The sequence below is a fragment of the Rhea americana genome, unplaced genomic scaffold (assembly GCF_003343005.1).
Source record: "Rhea americana isolate MKP2758 unplaced genomic scaffold, rheAme1 scaffold_43, whole genome shotgun sequence".
Taxonomy (NCBI): domain Eukaryota; kingdom Metazoa; phylum Chordata; class Aves; order Rheiformes; family Rheidae; genus Rhea; species Rhea americana.
Window position 1 is genome coordinate 3,738,068 of NW_028186568.1, and position 17,777 is coordinate 3,755,844.

General features: G+C 36.9%; 1 protein-coding gene across 3 annotated transcripts in view; it reads right to left on the bottom strand.

Annotated features, from left to right (window-relative positions):
• The window catches only part of TTC13 (tetratricopeptide repeat domain 13), a 48,858-nt gene extending 31,117 nt beyond the window's left edge, over positions 1 to 17,741 (bottom strand). For 2 of the 3 annotated variants that reach the window (XM_085315501.1, XM_085315500.1), the window contains exons 1-8: positions 17,519 to 17,727; positions 14,063 to 14,157; positions 10,984 to 11,059; positions 8,171 to 8,241; positions 5,361 to 5,426; positions 2,560 to 2,652; positions 1,359 to 1,475; positions 425 to 535 (exon numbers count right to left, since the gene is read on the bottom strand). In XM_085315501.1, the coding sequence (XP_085171627.1) occupies positions 425 to 535; positions 1,359 to 1,475; positions 2,560 to 2,652; positions 5,361 to 5,426; positions 8,171 to 8,241; positions 10,984 to 11,059; positions 14,063 to 14,157; positions 17,519 to 17,726 (837 nt within the window). In that variant the 5' untranslated portion in view covers position 17,727. Of the gene's footprint in view, positions 1 to 424; positions 536 to 1,358; positions 1,476 to 2,559; positions 2,653 to 5,360; positions 5,427 to 8,170; positions 8,242 to 10,983; positions 11,060 to 14,062; positions 14,158 to 17,518 lie in introns of all 3 variants that reach the window. The other variant, XM_085315499.1, reaches the window with a different exon arrangement.
• Positions 17,742 to 17,777: the final 36 nt, after the last annotated feature.

Below are 17,777 nucleotides of genomic sequence, written 5' to 3' on the forward strand. Positions count from 1 at the left end.
GCAAGGATGAATTTAACTTTACTTTCCTGTTTATCCCTCTTCCTTTCACAATAACTAGAAAGTCTCTACTTCATGGAAAGAAATTTTGACTCTAGCTGTGCAAATTTTAGTGAAGATGCTAAATAGTTAAACACCTTTGAGGCCACCCCCTAAACGCATCATCAGTTGACACTGATTCACAAAGATTCAGATAGACCCACAGTACTTCCCTGACATATCATGAAGTACTAGATTATCAGCAAATCAACGACATTTAACATGCCAAAACACTTGATTTKGCTTGCAGTCCTTTATTTTAAAAATCTTTCTTATGTAAGAGAAAATACATATATCAACATCTATGAAACTTCTGTAAGTATTTTATGGAAACAACTTTGAATAGAGGCCATTGTTCTATATGTACCATTAGTAAAAATAATTTTACCTTCAAAAGTCCCCTGTGAAAAAAGGTTAAGCCTTTATAAAGCATAGCTATAGGCTGATTTTTGTTCAGTTCCAATGAGTGCTGAAAGTCTTCATGGGCTGTTGCATAATCCTGAAATTAAAAAAAAGTAGATTTTAGATGACAGAGGAAACATCATACTAATAAAGAGGAATACATACTTGTATCTTGATAAAAATGAACTACAGAGTTTTGATTARCGTATGAAGTCGATGTAAGGGGTAAGCACAGCAACTGCCAACTACTACTCAGAAGAGCGAAGAAAAAGGAACATACAACACACTTCCAACTTTTTTTCAGCAAATGCTGTATAAAACATAGTAAAACAAACAGAAAAAATAGTTGGAAATAAGCAGAGTGAAATCACAAGAACAAAGTAGGATATCAGCTATTTAGTGAATACACAATTTTTGATGATACAATTTAGWGTAAAACAAGTAACTTTAAGAACATCAAAATAAACAGTCTATAGCAAAACAGGACATCAGCATTTTCTGCAGGACTTTTCTTTCCCCCTCCCAGTATATATGGCATTTACTGCCTTGGCTGTACTCCTTAAATGTAGCTGTTAAATGTAGGTTAATAACCAAATCAAATTTATCCATGTCCTATTCCTCAAACACATGAAACAGTTCCGGATATGCCTGCAATTGACACATATGCTTGCCCTTTGCTTCTCTGCATTAAGTAGATATGCAGATAAAATGCTCGAAGGACACCTCTGAACTGCTGGAAACTAACCAYGGGAAAATCATTTTTTTGTTTTTAAATAGGAAAGATGCTCTTAAACAAAAGTAGCAACTGATACTCAAAAGAAAAAAAACAAAAAACATCCCCCMCACACACAACCCCACCCTACTCCGTCCACATAACCAAAAAAATCCACGAACAAGCAGAATCCCCAAAATCCACTAACCTCAGATATGAAGTAAAGGGTACCTCTGTGCCTGTAGAGTCGTGCCGAGGGTTGCAGCTGAATAGCTCTGGTGAGATCAGATAAAGCTTCACTAATCCGGCCTAGTGGGGATAATATCTAAGAGTCCAAAACAAGTACTTAGTTTAGACAGAACAGGCTGAATAGAACAAATACTAGTTTTAGAAACATGAAGATTATTCTTAAAGTTCAGCTATAACAGAATTTGCTGGAACAGACTGGAAAACTGAACTTAAATTCTACTACCAATTTCAGTATTTACTTTTCTTTATCACTTATCAAAGAGGAAACTTGAAAGAATRTTTCTGCCTAAATATCAATGTACTTCAGTATCATCACCACCATATGCAGAAATAGAGTAGTCCAAATAAAAACAAGCCAGTCAAAGCAATATATCCCATTTCAAGACATTTCAAACATTCATCTGAAAATTAAAATATTCTTATATATCATCTTAATTTTGACAGAATAGAATTTTCCAATGGAAAACTGTCTACTTTTCAATTATTTGAATACTCAACTTTTACATAACTAGACCAAGATTAGTTACAGTATTTCCAAATCATTAAAAACAAAATCTTGAATTACAATTTCATAATAAGGCAATTACCATCATTACAATGTTCTGTTATACTCATGATATATCACCAGGCTTTTGCTTGAAATTCATTTTCTGTAATTTAAGTGGCCAAGCAAAATATGATTTTTAAAAATAGGACAACTGTACCTGAATTATATTTGTTATATTTGTGACTACAAATACCAAAGTGTTTGATCAAACACACATTCACTAAGTTCAGAATTATAATCACTCATCTTAACTATAAATTTACAGAGATAACACTAAATGCAAACATTATGGTTAAGTGATGTTTTGGTTCATTATATTTCAGAAATGCATAACGTTGTTGCCTGTTGTATCAAAAACTAAGTACTTACAGATAACATATGCTATTCTGTTGGTTATAGTAACTCCATATAGTATATTTTTGTTTTAAAACTAAATATACCACAAATTACATTGTTTCAGAGCAAATACGCATATTTTAAAAACAAGGAAGAATGTTCACAAAAACACACTAGATAAAGAGCTTTAGTCATTAAATAAACAAAGAAATACTCGAAAACATTTGAGAATTTCAACCTCTTCCAAAATTCTGAAAAGACAGACAAAATTGCTTACTTCCGCTCGCTGTTCAAATACTTCAGGATGATCTGGTTCTAAACTAATTACCCTACTGAACTCAAACAGAGCAAGTTCAGCATTTTTCATGTCCTGAAAAGAAGAAAACAAATAAGCTAAACAACAGAGWATATTTACAGTAACATACTCTAAAGACTGAAGCATAGCTAATTTGGCTAAGATTTTGAAAGTATATCAATTTACATTAAACAGCCTTCAATCTTCGCAAACAAGATTAAGATACAGCATACAAGAAATAACTTTTAAAAATCATAGTATCATAGAATCAGTAAGGTTGGAAGGGACCTCTAGAGATCATCTAGTCCAACCTCCCTGCTCAGCAGGGTCACCTAGAGCATGTTAGACAYGGTTGCATCCAGGCAGGCCTTGAATTTCTGCAGAGAAGGAGACTCCACAACTTCTCGGGGCAACCTGGTCCAGTGCTCTGTCACTCTCACAGGGAAGAAATTCCCCCTCACGGTCAGGTGGAACTTCCTGTGCTTCAATTTCTGCCCATTGCCTCTTGGCCTGTCACATGGGACAACTGAAAAGAGTTTGGCCCCGTCCCCTTGATACCCTCCCTTCAGGTACTTGTACACATTGATAAGATCCCCCCTCAGTCTTCTCTTCCCCAGGATGAAGAGGCCCAGCTCTTGCAGACGTTCCTCATAAGGSAGGTGCTCCAGTCCTCTGATCATCTTCGTAGCCCTACACTGGACTCTCTSCAGTAGCTCCATGTCTCTCTTGKWCTGGGGAGCCCAGAACTGGACACAGGACTCCAGATGAGGCCTCCCCAGGGCTGAGTAGAGGGGYAGGATCACCTCCCTTGACCTGCTGGCAACACTCTTCCCAATGCACCCCAGGAGACTGTTGGCCTTCTTGGCCACAAGGGCACATTGCTGGCTCATGGTCGACTTGTCATCCACCAGCACTCCCAGGTCCTTCTCTGCAGAGCTGCTCTCCASAAGGKCAGHCCCCAGCTTGTACTGGTGCCTAGGGTTATTTTTCCCTAGGTGCAGGACCTTGCACTTGCCCTTGTTGAACCTCAKGAGGTTCCTCTCYRCCCAGCTCTCCAGCCTGTCCAGGTCTCTCTGAATGGCAGCACAGCCCTCAGSTGTRTCAGCCACTCCTCCCAGCTTGGTATCATCAGCAAGCTTGCTGAGGAGGCACTCTGTCCCCTCATCCAGGTCATGGATGAAGAAGTTGAACAGGATGGGACCCAGTACTGAGCCCTGGGGGACGCCACTAGCCACAGGTCTCCAACTAGACTCCATGCCACTGATGACGACCCTCTGAGCTCTGCCCTTCAGCCAGTTTTCAATCCACCTCACTGTCCAATCTGATATAAACAACAATGAAAAAATACTCTGCACTTATCTTTGTGCTGCACCTTTAGTATCTTACTATATTAACATGACTGTGAATAAACATTAACGTTACAGCTCCACAGGTGGTATTCTTGGCAACAAAGCCAGCTCGAGCTCTCAAGCATTTCCTTCTTCAACAGTATCAATGCAATTACGTATGCAGTTAACTGAACTAGAACTCAAACACCAATGTTGTCATCAGTACTGTCTATAACCTAATCTGAGTTCGCTGGGGAACGGTTGATGTTGTYAGTATCTTCCCTATCCATTTAAACTTCTATACTGCCCTCAAAAAAAACTGTAGGATGGGAGCAGTTACTTTATCCAAAAAAAATGGTTACACAACAAGTTCTGTATCAGGTTTCATTGATGTTTTTCTTCTTTCTGAAGTTAAAGAAATTCTGCATGAGACAAAACATTTTTTTGTCTACGAAGTGCTGTTCAAAGAAACCATCAAGTGAAGCTGTCTCAATGTATAACAGAACTAARAAGAAAAACCCTTGCTGGTGATAAGAAACATGCAAATATGACAAATTTCAAGTGCCTGTCAGCACTATTGAAGAATTAACAATTTTGCACRATATAAGTTTTTAAGGAGTTAAATAACTCCTCTGCCTTATAGAATTCCAGCAACCACTCAAATCATGATTTGGTAGGCCACATTTTAAACCTATTTTTACTCAGGAAATTGAGCAGTCAGCTGTAACTGACAAAAACCATTTGAGGGTTTCTTTATCCTGTAAGCACTTCAGATATTTTTCTTAAAAAAGGAAAAGTTCAACTAAGCGAAATTGCGTTAATGTGAAAAAGTTGTTTATTCTACCCACTTGTTAAAAAAAAAAGTCAGGATCATGCTGCAGACCTCAAGTAAAGTAATTTAACCTCAAAAGTTTTCTATAGAACTGAGGCAGTATAGACTATCAATGCTCTATAGCCATTGATATAGACCTAATGGTTGGCAAAAGCTAGCAATCTTTCCAAAGTGCCATAAAAGACTTCTTCACTTCCAAGAACAAACTAAGTGGGCAGTAACTTCAGTGGGACTTCAGAAACCCGCCTCTTAAGAGGCAAGAGCTGCCCATTATCTTTTTAGATAACTCCTTCAAGAGGCCACTGTTTCCAGCTTACCATCTACCACTCAAAAACRTGCCTATATTCTCCTTTGGCATCCTTGCTTGATGTTGCTTTACTTTCACACTCCCTCAAAACAAATGCACCATAGTTAGAGCAGTATGGACCACTGGATTCTCTCTGTGTTATAGAGGGCATCTACTGAGAAAAGGAAATGAGACACTTCATCATCACTGCAATAGGGCAGTTGGGGATGTACATATCAAGGTCTAATCAATCTAGTTCCTACTATCAAATGCCTTCTTATCATTTACATTCAATTAATTCAGACAGACATTAAGATTTAAATAATTAACTACTCACATGTAGTCCTTTTTTCCCATATGCTATCCCTCGTCCATAAATTGCACTAACCAGCTCTGGCTCTTCCTGTTCAGATTAAAAACAAATACAATAACCATTACTGAAAAAAATAAAGTCTACGTTATCTTCATATCTTTATTCAACATATATTTAATTCTTCTTCTGATATTAAATAATAAAGAATGAACAAACATAGTTGCCAAGCAAAAGTATTAAACAGATTTTATTGCAGCTCATACTTTTATATGCTCATAACTTTCAATGTAATTCAGWGGAATTGTACTGTAAGATTTGCTTGGAAAATGAGCTGATAATCTCCACCAAATTYGAGGGGAAAGAGGAGACTTCACATAAAAAAAAAAAAGATATGCAAATTGCTTCTATGATTTATAGCAAAAATGTCCAGAAAAGTTATGCATACTTTTGAATTTTTCTTCTGGTTATATCCATGATCTAGTTTTATAACACAGGAAGGAAACAGAAATAAGGACTACTGTTCAAATACAAAGCCTTGCTTTTCTGACTTTTGATGTTGGTGCAMGTTTCCTTTTTATAGAAGTGGTATATGTTATTTAAACATAAACATGAAAAATTAACAGGCTAGAATTAAATTAAGAAATTTTGATACCAAGTGTCTGAGATACCAAAATGGTATTATTTAATCAACAATGAAAGTAATCCTACTGGTTTCATCTATTGTTGTTTTTTGACAAAAAGTTTTTCTATCCCATTGCTAAAACTATTTCTGAAGCACTGCCCTATGTATATCTACTCAAGGTAATCAGAGTGCAGTTATAGCATCTAGCTGATCAGAAGCTATATACACATTAGTATACTTTTCTGTTACGACTTCATTACTTGTAACTTCATCACTAACAGTAAGACATCCTCTGTTTAATGTCACTGAAGTGATAAGAAATGAACACAATTCAGCAACTGAAAATTTGCTTTGCTCTGAATTACAGAAAGAATMAAGTTTTAAAATTTGGAAGTAGGAAACTGTGAAATACTGATAAAACCTGTATTCATACAGCAACTAAACTAGAGGCATTCTGCCAAATAGTTCTGCTAAATTCAAGCAAATATTACTTGGTTGAGACTTAAGCCTTTAGCTTTCCAGTGACATAGGTCTTAAATAGTTTTGCTAAACTTGAGTACTTATGTGGATGCATRTTATACCAGGTAAAGCTACTTATTTTTCAATAATAATTTACTCCAGCCATGATTCTCCCTCCAAATTTAAGCAGTCATGACTACAAAACTAKTTTTCCTGGCACAACTATTCTATGCAAACAGGTTTCCCTGAAAGTCAGTCGGGAATTACACATCTTCACACCTGCAACCAATATAGCTATGCTACAAAAGTTTGTAGCATAGACCTCATCTAATTTAACTAGCATGATTGCCAAAAAATAAGTATTTCATTGACTAAACAACAGGTAAGTGGTATACCCAATGCTAACAACTTGCCAGGCTTGAGCTGTTTCTAAGTGCACACTTGTCAGTATCAGCTTCAGGTAACTTTCCTATTTTAATACAACACCTAAACAAGCACTGTTTCGTTCTGTTTAGCATTTTAGTACTCACTTYATGTATATTTGCAATTGCTTTATGGAAGACAAAATGAACACTTACCACCACTTCATATGCTTTCATACAGCCAATTAGCATAATATTTATTTCGACTGAAATGTGCACATTACAAATCTTCTACTGTATTACATAAGCACTTTTCACAATTTCTTTCTACAATTGCTATATCTTGCATATCTTCATTTTTTATTAAGTTTCTTTCTTACTCAAGAAGAGGCAGAGAAAAATTTTTAAGTGATTTTTGAAGCAGCATTTCTCCCTAGAAAAATCATTCCCCCAACAGAAACAAATTCAAGACAGAGGTCTCATATCTGAAAAAAATTCTGGTTCACATCTTTTTATTCCTGCTGACAAATATCCTAGAATAACTTCATTAAATTACTATACTTCCACTAAATTGAAGTATGAGCTATGTGACATTTGAGTTAAAAAAAAAAAAATCACATGCCAGTATTTGGATTATTACTTTATAGCATGCATTTGTGTGCTACAACCAGAGTAGATTGAAAAGCAGTCTCATGCTTCTGGTAGTCACAGGTTCTTAGCCACAAAAATACAGTATTTTGAAATCAGCTTTAGTTGAGGCTTGTAAGTTTTTAAGTGGCTAGCTTCTACTTCACAGAAGAAAATTATAAATTCAGTATCTCTTTATCAAAAAAAATATCTTGGCGCGTTAGTTAAAATTTGCTTAAATATTAAACTCAAAATTCTTACCACTGAGGAAGGAAGATTAACCTGGCATGCAATACCATTTATCACTGAGAGAGCAATGTAGTACTTGCCACTACCAATATGTGATCTCTGTCAGTTTTCTCCTTATGTTACTGGCAACATGCTAACTGTAGCCAAAAAAAACACATTAAGAGATCTCAGTCTACACGTTAAGACAATAATTAAAGGAACTTCAATTTTGTGCAGTTCAGGTTTCTGAAAAGTCTTCTTTTTTACCAAAATGTCATAACAAGTTTGTACCAACAGATGAGAAAAATATAAACCAACTAACCAGGCTATCTGAATCACCTGATTTAAAAGTATGCTTATGTTTGTACACAAAGTGAACAGAAAATAGAATAAACATTCTCATTTTAAAATCCTAAATTGAATTTATTTTAGTAAAAGCCATGTTGTAAGGGATCATTTCAAAATATGTCTTTTACAAATTTATCTTCTGCCTTAAATACTATGTTTAGCATAACGGCTCCAAACAGAAAACTTACCTGCAGCATTGTTGAAAAATGCCGTATGGCTTCATCATACAGGCCGCTGCCAATCAACACATAAGCAATTGCTAACAAAAGATTACAAACATAAGTACAACAGTGAAAAGCATCCGTTTTCTGTACATTTAAAAATTCTGTTGTATTTAATGAAAGTCTCTACATTGCATTGAAGTGTTAAAGTCAAACAGCTTCTAAACTTTCACTGAAATTACCTTCCTCAACCACTACCTGGCATTCATGAACTAGTAATTCATACTGTGTGCATCAGAATTGGTTTTTGGGGTTTTGCTTTTTTTCTTYCTTGAATTCTTTTTCAAGTTTTACTTTTCTTCTTCTTTTTCTCCCTCCCCTCGCTCTCCTCTTTTTTGCAAGTTGTTCAGAAAAGGGTCTGCATTAGCTTCTGAAGTACCCAGGACCAGAAAAAGTACCTTGATTCCTTTTGGTTGCCCCAGATGCTTTCTCAATTATAAATGAGACTGACTAATACTTTTYTGATAATTTCCGTAAGAAAGTGTCTGACTTTACTTGTCTGTACACATTTTGCTAAATTCTACTAGCTTACAATAAATTTTCCTTCACTTGAATTACCTGAAAAAAAAAACAACTAAAGTGAGGTAACTGTTCATAAGAATGAGACTGGAAAACTACTACAGAGGCTTTATTCCTGTTAAAACACAAAAAGCTTTATTTTAAACAGCTCATGTGTTCCACTTCGGACTACAGATTATGTATTTGGAAAAGAAAGAGACCACTTTTAGAAACATGCTTTCATAATCTCCACAGTTTCTACAAAAATACAGTCAAGTTACAAGACTTTGAAAAGCTATTGTTGCACTTGTGTGACTGAAGCTACCATTTCTGAAAATTGAATTTCTCAAGATTTTTCATTTAACATGTTTAAATCTCTTCCAGTTCTTAGCTTTGGACTAAACTGTGCCTACACTGCCCACAGAAAGCAAGCATGTTGTTGACCAATGATTTGAAAGGCAAAGTAACACTTTTCTCCACACATTTTGCACAAATGGCTAAGAGTGGAACTGAGAGATGGAAATTCACCTTTCCCAAACTTCTGATGGATTTTAGTGGTCAGCCACAAGTATGAAAGAGAACTATTGGCTGACTTATTTACTCAAATATGAGAAGAGATATGTGAGTCAATGAGAATGAAGTATTTTTTAAACACATAGTTTGCTTTTTTAATAGACACACTTATCTTTCAGGTAGACTTAACAATTYTTTTGTCAGTGTGGCTAAGCATTATTCATTACAAGAGAAAAAGTTAYATGAAAGAAAAGTGAGAAACTTATTTATTTCTTAAATTGCAAATCCAGAGCCTGCCTCATTCTWGGGGCATTTTTATTAACCAAAAGGAAGTGTTTGTGTGCAATAAAAGCATTTTCCTCAATACGTACAGATCTTCCTTGCTGCAAATGAATTGCCACATTGCATTGCCACAAACAAAAGCAGAATTGAAATAGTCAAGGACAGGTTTAAAAGCTCTTGAACTTTTCTTCATTCCATTCTCCTCCAAGCCTATACAATTAAGATTGCTTGGTCTCTTTTATGGTCTCAGAACATGAAACAGTTGACATATAAAACAAAATAAATCATCTTGCTTCCTCCATTTTTTTCTTTAATGCTGGCATGGTTGAGTTAATGAAGAGATATAGGTGATAGGACTCTTGGCAAAGTGCAAGAGGATGTAGACTATGTCTACAAAGTACAAGAAATGATTGGCACTTAGTAGTTGTTACAGTATCAGCTTCCTTTCAAATTTTCTCTCTTAATTTCACCTTTTCATATTTAAGTACTAAAGAAGTGACAAACATTTGTACTTTACTATGAAAATCTAAGGGTTAGCAGTGGTCTATTAGTGCAAATATTTGGAAACCACTGCTCTACTCAGAAATGCCCCAAACATTTCACATGTTCTTGTGTGAAACATTTCTTTTCCTCAAAAGGAGTACAAGAAGGAGCATGCACACAAAAGAAAGACCTAGGCTCCTCATGTGATAACATACTTGAAGTGAGTAGGTGGTGCTAGCCTACAGAGCCAAACGCGAGGATAGAAACCTTCTGATATAGTCTTGTAAGCTACACAGAGAAGACAAGAAAAGCATCAAATATTTTCTGCTGGATAGAAGCTCAGGATCCCAYCAACCTAATTATGTATGCTAGGAATATGAAAAAAAAGATTAAGCCCTCAAGTCTTGCTGAAAAAAAAAATATGAAGCAAATAGTCATGTCAAAAATACAAACTATTCAATTATTTTAACTTTGTCAGACAACTTATGAGTAAAGTCTCCCTTTGCCCTTATTTATAAGGCAGTTCGCACTCTTCCTTGAAATACACTCTCACTATCTAAAAAAAGTAGTAGACTAGATAAGGACAGCCTGCTGCCTATGGTAAGAGTGCAAGGGGAGTGGAAATAGATGCAAGATCTATGCTTGATAGAAAGCATATTCCCTTGGTAGGATTTTCTCGATGTTTGAATGGTTTTAGTCATCAATAACGAGAGAAAAAGATAAGCAGGAAGTAGTTGAGACTGTTCAACAGGATTTAATCAAAATGCGTTCTGAATACTTGCTTAAGTAGATATGGTAAAGAGCCCTAGTGAGCAAATCAGAAAAKATTACTAGGAAGGGATAAATATTATCTTTGTTTAAGCAAAGAAAACTCACTAGCCTTTTTTTGACCACTTTTACATTRTATCACCAAGCAATTATTATTATTAGTTTAGTTTCAAAACATTCAGTGCTACCAGTCAGCATGTAAGACACCTGCACAAACCTTATATAAGACATCTTACCCAACTCTTCATTTGTGTTGTCATTATCAGTAGCAAATGGAAATCTTTTTTGCTCTGCAAGTGACTTTGCTTGGCTCTGTAAAACATTATTGGTTGTAACATTTAGCACACAACAGTAAAGAATTCAACTGAAAACTCTCCTCTTAAATTCTTAAGAGAATTCTTTACATTAAAAAGTTAAGACTAATGTGATTGCTCTAAGCTAACTGAAAACAAACTCATTCTCCGTGAGGAGAAAAGTTGATTTTCAGTCAGATGCTGCTGCTGTTCTCTCTAATGTAATGCTAACTAAATATTTCAGGTAAAAAAAGACATTGTGAACACTTTACCAGTGACTGCACTTTCTATATTACATCTGTTTAATATAAAGTTTTGGACATCTTCCTACGACAAGTGCTACCTCATAGGAAAGTATTTTTCTTTACCCCGCTGTTTATCCTTCACTCCCTAGGAAGGAAAGAGGACTAAAGAAGAATAAAACACTGAAAAGAAAACAGCTCCAGTAACAAAGACAAGCTTAACTAACAGTGCCTTACTAAAGAAAAAAGGCTGTTCTTCTAGGAAGAACTTTATCAGTTACAGATGAGACAAAAAACAGATTGTAACTGTTTGAACAAAACATATGATTTCTGTTCCCTTATAACACATCTACAGAAAACAATACTGATACAGAAACCCTCAGAAATCCAGAAATATTCTGCCCTGTTCATTCTCAGAAGTATTTTCTGTAGGTAACTGTGAGCCTACTCAAGCAGCTTACATAAAAAATTCAAAATGCTCATTTGATTAACAGACCTTCTAAACAGTTTTAAGAAGCAAGAATAAAGGAACAAATAACCTTTCTCACTGCTCAGTCTTCTTCTTTTGCTTCAGGTATATGGCACATCTGAACATCTTTAACTTCACCTTTTCCTCTACTGAGAGGACTCCTCACTTCCTCTCCTCCACTTTGCCCTTCTTCCTTCTTTTTATTTATTTATTTATTTGTTAGAGTTAAGGAAGAGCCRCTATTTGTGTCTACAACACAGACATATCAATGACCCACAGCCACAAAAGTAACTGGCCAATTCCCACTGTACAGTTTTTGCCCTATTTATCCTATAGTCTCAGAAATGAGAAGAAAGTTTGGTCAGCTTTAACAACTATACTCTTTAAAAACATTCTGGGGACATGAAAGAAAGATTAGCAAAAAATTATTTGCTATTACCCTACAATAAATACATCAGATATTCCAAGCCTTGCTGTTACTGAAATCAGATGTCTCTACATTACAATACAATATTCTGCATTATTAGTTCACCTAGTGCTTCACCTATGATAAGACTGGAACAATCTTTTTAATCATAGGAAAAAGCAATTAAAAAAAAAACATGAAAATGAACAGTGTTCAACAGTTATACCAACTAAGAAACTAAGTCTATATTGCATACCATATATACACACAAATCACACACCTCCAATAACTGCCTTTCTATACCATCAATGGTTTAAAGTTAAAGTCATTTCCAGAAAATTTGCTTCATAAAGTGATCTTCAATATTTAACCTTGCAAAGTTTTAGTCTTCTGTAACTGTTTTATAGTTAACCTTGGGAGGGAAACAAACAAATAAACCACTTTTACAGAAGTATAACTTCATCCTTAATAGAGTTCCAAAAAAGCCCTATATACCTCCTTATCTATGGAAAAAAACAAGATACAACAAGATTCCATATTGAATGAGTAAATAACATTCTATTATATATTTAATTTGGAAAATAAGTTACAACCAAAATAATCTGGCATTACACTAATGTCCTACGAATCACAGAGTTGTTGGTGACATTCAGTAAAAGTACAGTGATTCCCTCTCCCCTCACCTACCTCATCTGTTTTATTTTCATAGAGTAACAGACTAGGATTTGATTCTTGGAATAGGGAGAGATTTGGAGAGGGAGGGAGAAAGGGGGTTCATATTTCTTCAATAAATTCTGCATCCAATTAGAGAGCAGACACCCCACAGTTCTACATGCAAACTTTAGAAATCATTCCACTTTCAAGACACGTGAGAGAGGAATTTTCACTGTAGCATCAGCTCCCAATAGGTTGATTAGGTAGCCAAATTTTTGAAACAGGGAAATTTGTAAAAAACTAACATACATTTCACTGCCTTAGAATGAATCTCTGGTACTCCTAGATTAGACAGAGGATCTGATCAACATCTGATGAAGTAATGTCTAAAGAGAACATTTAAGTTAAATAGTTGGTGGATTTACAGTAGAGTGGTAATTTTTATTTCCAATTGTTACCTTTGAAGAAGTTGCTTCAAAATACAATAYTGGTTTCCACACTCCCTCCCACAACACAGTAATTTCTACAGATTTCCCAAGGCTTCTTTCAGTATTCACAAGAGAGAGATTTGAAGATTTTTAGTATCTGGAACTGTGCCAAACTGAAGAGGTAACATCAAACCCATGTTCTGACATAGCCTAAAGATTCTATTTGTTSAAGATCAGTAGGCTAACAGTATTGTTTCAAGAAAACCCAAATATCGTAATAATCCTCTTGAAGTTTTCTTTACCAAAAGACAATTTTCTTTCATTAGAGTATTCTCCACATGCTGCATTTTACTGTATTTAATATAATATGGTATAAAACCTCTATTACCTGTGCACAGTGTTTATTCTGATTGCAAGTTATCACCGCTACTCTCAAAAGCATTTTGTGGTAGTGGAGTGATTAATCTCAGTAAAAACTAACCTACCTTTGCCCTCCTCAGCCACAACTCCTGTCCTCCACCCCTGTATTAACTGGAAGGCTAATCCAGGTGAAGGTTAGTCTTTAACAGAAACATGAGCTTCAGTTAAACTGCTGACAGCCCTAGAGATTCATGCTGTAGTACCTGAAATCATTCCTTCATGAGCAACTTCAGTTCATTGGCACTTAAGTCTTTTGGGGATCTATGACTTGATTAATAGATTCTATTTGCATTTATGTGCTTCTATGTGTAGTTATGTTAATTCCAACTGGCTATGCAGTTAAAGTGATCTGTCACCATCAATAATCTATTTTTTTGTCTGTATTGTATTCTTTAGAGCATACCAAGATTTTTTCAGTGTTGAGAGAAAGCACAGACTCGCAAGATGAAGATCCTCTTATGTCACAGTCAGATTCATAAAAGTGCAAAAAGGATGAGTCTACAGGGGAAAAAAAGAAAATTAATACCTTTAGAAACTCAAGGACTTACATATTACGTGCATATACCACATCTCATATTTTCTCATGTTCATCTTAACAATTAGGAACTTCCCCATCAGGCACTCCACAGGGGAGAAGTTTCATGAAGTGCCTTCTGTACAGAGCACTAAATCCACACTACATCCACACAGCTAGGGAAGTAATTGTTGGCATGACTATTTTTCTGTGAGTTTTATCACTATTTCTGCCTATGCTGTTAACTAAAATACATGCAAAAAAAAATCTAAGAGGGAAAATAAAAGAGAAAGGAATTCGGAAGCAAATAAGAAAAGTTTTGGTAGACATGTCCCAGTCTGACACTATGTTTCTATATTATGGCCCAATAAACTAAAGACCAAATTATCATTCAGATCCCACAGAAGAGAATAAATGGAAGGGATCACACAGAGTAGAGAAAAAGCTGCTGATAGAAGTCCAAGAAACAGAAGTATAAAGACAATCAAAAGTAGAGAGAATGGTAAAYTATAACTGGCTAAATATACATGAAGTTCCTCACAAGTTTATTACTAAGAAGGTTATTACAGAAAGTCTAATTAAAATCCAGAAATCAGACACAGTCAAACAAGTTGGTTGTCACAGTAGAGAAAAATATCRTTAAGAAAGGAAGCAAACAAACAACCCCCCAGATTTATTGACTGTAGAACTCTATCTCACTAACTCATTTTCTCATTAAATTGAAATATTGCAAGAGGAGGCAAGAAAAAACAAAGAAACAGTATTATCCCCTTGATTCCGTATCACAAATAGATACTTACACATTTTATCATTTCAACTAATGTTTTGTGTTTGAGGCTAACTTTGACAGRTTTAAGGGGGGTCTACTTTGCTTTTACAAGCTGTGCTATTTTTCTATTTTGACTATATAAAGCATTGCAGTCAGCTGTTTCTCACAAGTACAAGTTAAGAAGTGAAAAAGAAACAACCTTCTTATAAAATAGCATCTAAAATCATCCCCTGTAAACAGAAACTTGGAACCAAGTTAAGCCATAAATGATAGCYGGTGGGAAAAGTTTTACAACAGAAGTTACACTAGTGAAAAGCAGAAGGTCAAAGTTTAAAGTCAGAAAGTCCTGTAAGAACAGTCGTAYGTAATCTGTAGTTCCCAGAAAAAAGAACTGCCAGCAAGAGGTTTCAAYATTGCCCTTTAATCTTCATGTTGGCCAAAACTTTACCCTCCTATGCCACAGCAGCATTATTAACAAAACATCAGTAGCCSGTGATAGTTGGGAGACTACTGCTGTCTCATTGAGTAATTTTGGCTTCACTAGCTAAAGAAGAAGGTGCAGGCATGGATTACCTCCAGAAGCATTTTCAGCACAAGAACAAGAATTCACTGAGGGGGCTTTTGGATGAGGTGACAAGGAATAAGCATAGTATGTCTGTTACAAGCTACTGGGTGAAGAGGATTTAGGGAGGAAAAAACAAAACAAAACAAAACAAAACCAAACCTTGTCAAGCCCTTGAGATTCTCAGGGCAACAAAACTGCTTTACTCATAGGTAAGAATGGATTAGCTTATGTCTACTCGTTAGGTACAGTTAAACTTGTACCACACTGCCTCATTAGCAACTTCATGAAAAAGTAAGAACACCGACCAGAGAAATTATCCTGGACCTACCCTACAAAGAGAAATTCATTGAGAAAAACAGATTCTTAATTTCTAAGAAAGATGAACTAAAACAAAGACTGAGAGCTTAAGAGAATTTTTCAACTGCCAATGTATTTAACCATAAGATTTAAATAGCAAGGAGTAAACTGGTATATAGCTATTTTAGGGTAAGCATACTGTCCTGTAATTAAAGGCTATCTTATTATCAGTGTATTCAAAAAGGAGAAGTACTCAGTTATTTAAGCAGTATACCTCATATCAATCCCAATTAAACTGTTTAAAACAGCATTCACTCTATCAATAAATCAAAATCTAATCTTCCAAACGCATCCCTCCAAAGAAGTATTTTGAGCCAATCATTCGAGCCATAGTAACAGAAGAAAYGCAATCAAATGCTTTGCTATTTATTAACTCATACATTATATGACTTTTATCTCAAGACAAGGTGAAAATCTTCGGGGTTTTATACTTAAGCTTAAATGATTTGGAGCAGAGGTCAACTGATGGCTTTCACGATTTTTTCCTATGTTTGCGTAGTATGGCTTCCAGACACTATAGCCACCAAAAAAAAAAAAAGAAAAAGAGTAAAATATCTACTTAACATAGCCGACTGAAATACAAATCAACCAAATATCTTTAAATTATGATGACAAAAGCATATAATATGGGTGAAAGGAACAGATGCAGAAACTCATAACAGTACTTTTGGAAAATTTGTAATTTGGAGTTGATCCACTAACTGTTTATAGCAATTGTTGATATGAGTACTGACTTTATGAAAAAAGAAAAAATAACCTCCCCCAGACCACTGGGCAGTCATGACACATAGCGTTATTCTCATACAAGTAACTGAGTGTCTGTATTACACTGAATTGCCTTAATCTTTTTCTTCATTTGTAGTGCATGCACACATTTGATTCAGACTAGCCTTTTCATATAGTATATTCACGCTATCCTCATGATCAAAGGTTCTAGCAGATTTATTACTTAAGCCACATGATCCTGATGCTGTACACATTTAACCATTTAAAAATATAGTTTTAATTGCGTTTATACTACAAGTCATCAATTAAACTTAAAAGTACCAGCAGATCTTCTTCAGGAGAGCCAACTTCAAGTAGAAAAGCATCGAGTTCACTAGCAAAATAAATATTTAACTGCAACTGAAAGCGAAACAAGCCCCATTCGGCTCATTAATGAGCCCGGAGTTTTGGCAAGTCTGTGCTACAGAATGCGGGGTTGAAAAGCATGCAGAGTCCAGCAGCTACACGTGGCAGGTCGGCCAGCTTAGCCCACGCGCTCCGGGACAACAGGAATCCTCCTGACTGGCTCTACAGAATCCTGTTGTTTACCTCTTGTGGGGCTGTGAGACCGTCTCCTTCGCTTAACGGCAACAGCGGCAGCCGCCGCTCCACACTACGCAGCTGCAAAACGCTGCCTCGGGATGGGGCTTACACAGAGGATGCCCCAGGGAGTCAACGAGCAGCTGCGGCGCTTCCTGCCGAGCCGTCCGCCGCTGTCCCGTTATCCCCCGAGGCCGCCGCGCCGCACGTCCCCCTTCCCGCGCCCGCCGCCACCGCAAGGAGCGAGCGGTTGCCGCCGGCCGTTGGGCTAACGGCCACCCGCGCCCCGGGGCGGCGGCGCGCGGGAAGGGGCCGCGAGCGCCATGGCAACGCGCCGCCCCCGACTCACCGCACTCGGCCGAGTACTGCTCTACCCACTCCCCCGCCGAGGCGCAGCCCGCCGCCGGGCCCTGGCGCTGCCGGTGCAGCTCCTGCTTAAGCAGGGACAAGGCCGGGTACTGCTCGGTCACGGCCAGCGCCGCCCGGCCCCGGGCCAGCGCCGCCGCCAGCAGCGCCCACAGCACCCTCGCAGCCCAGCAGCCCGCGGCAGGTGCCATCTTCCCAGGGCGCATGCGCACGGCGGCAGCCTCGGCCCGGGCACCACGGCG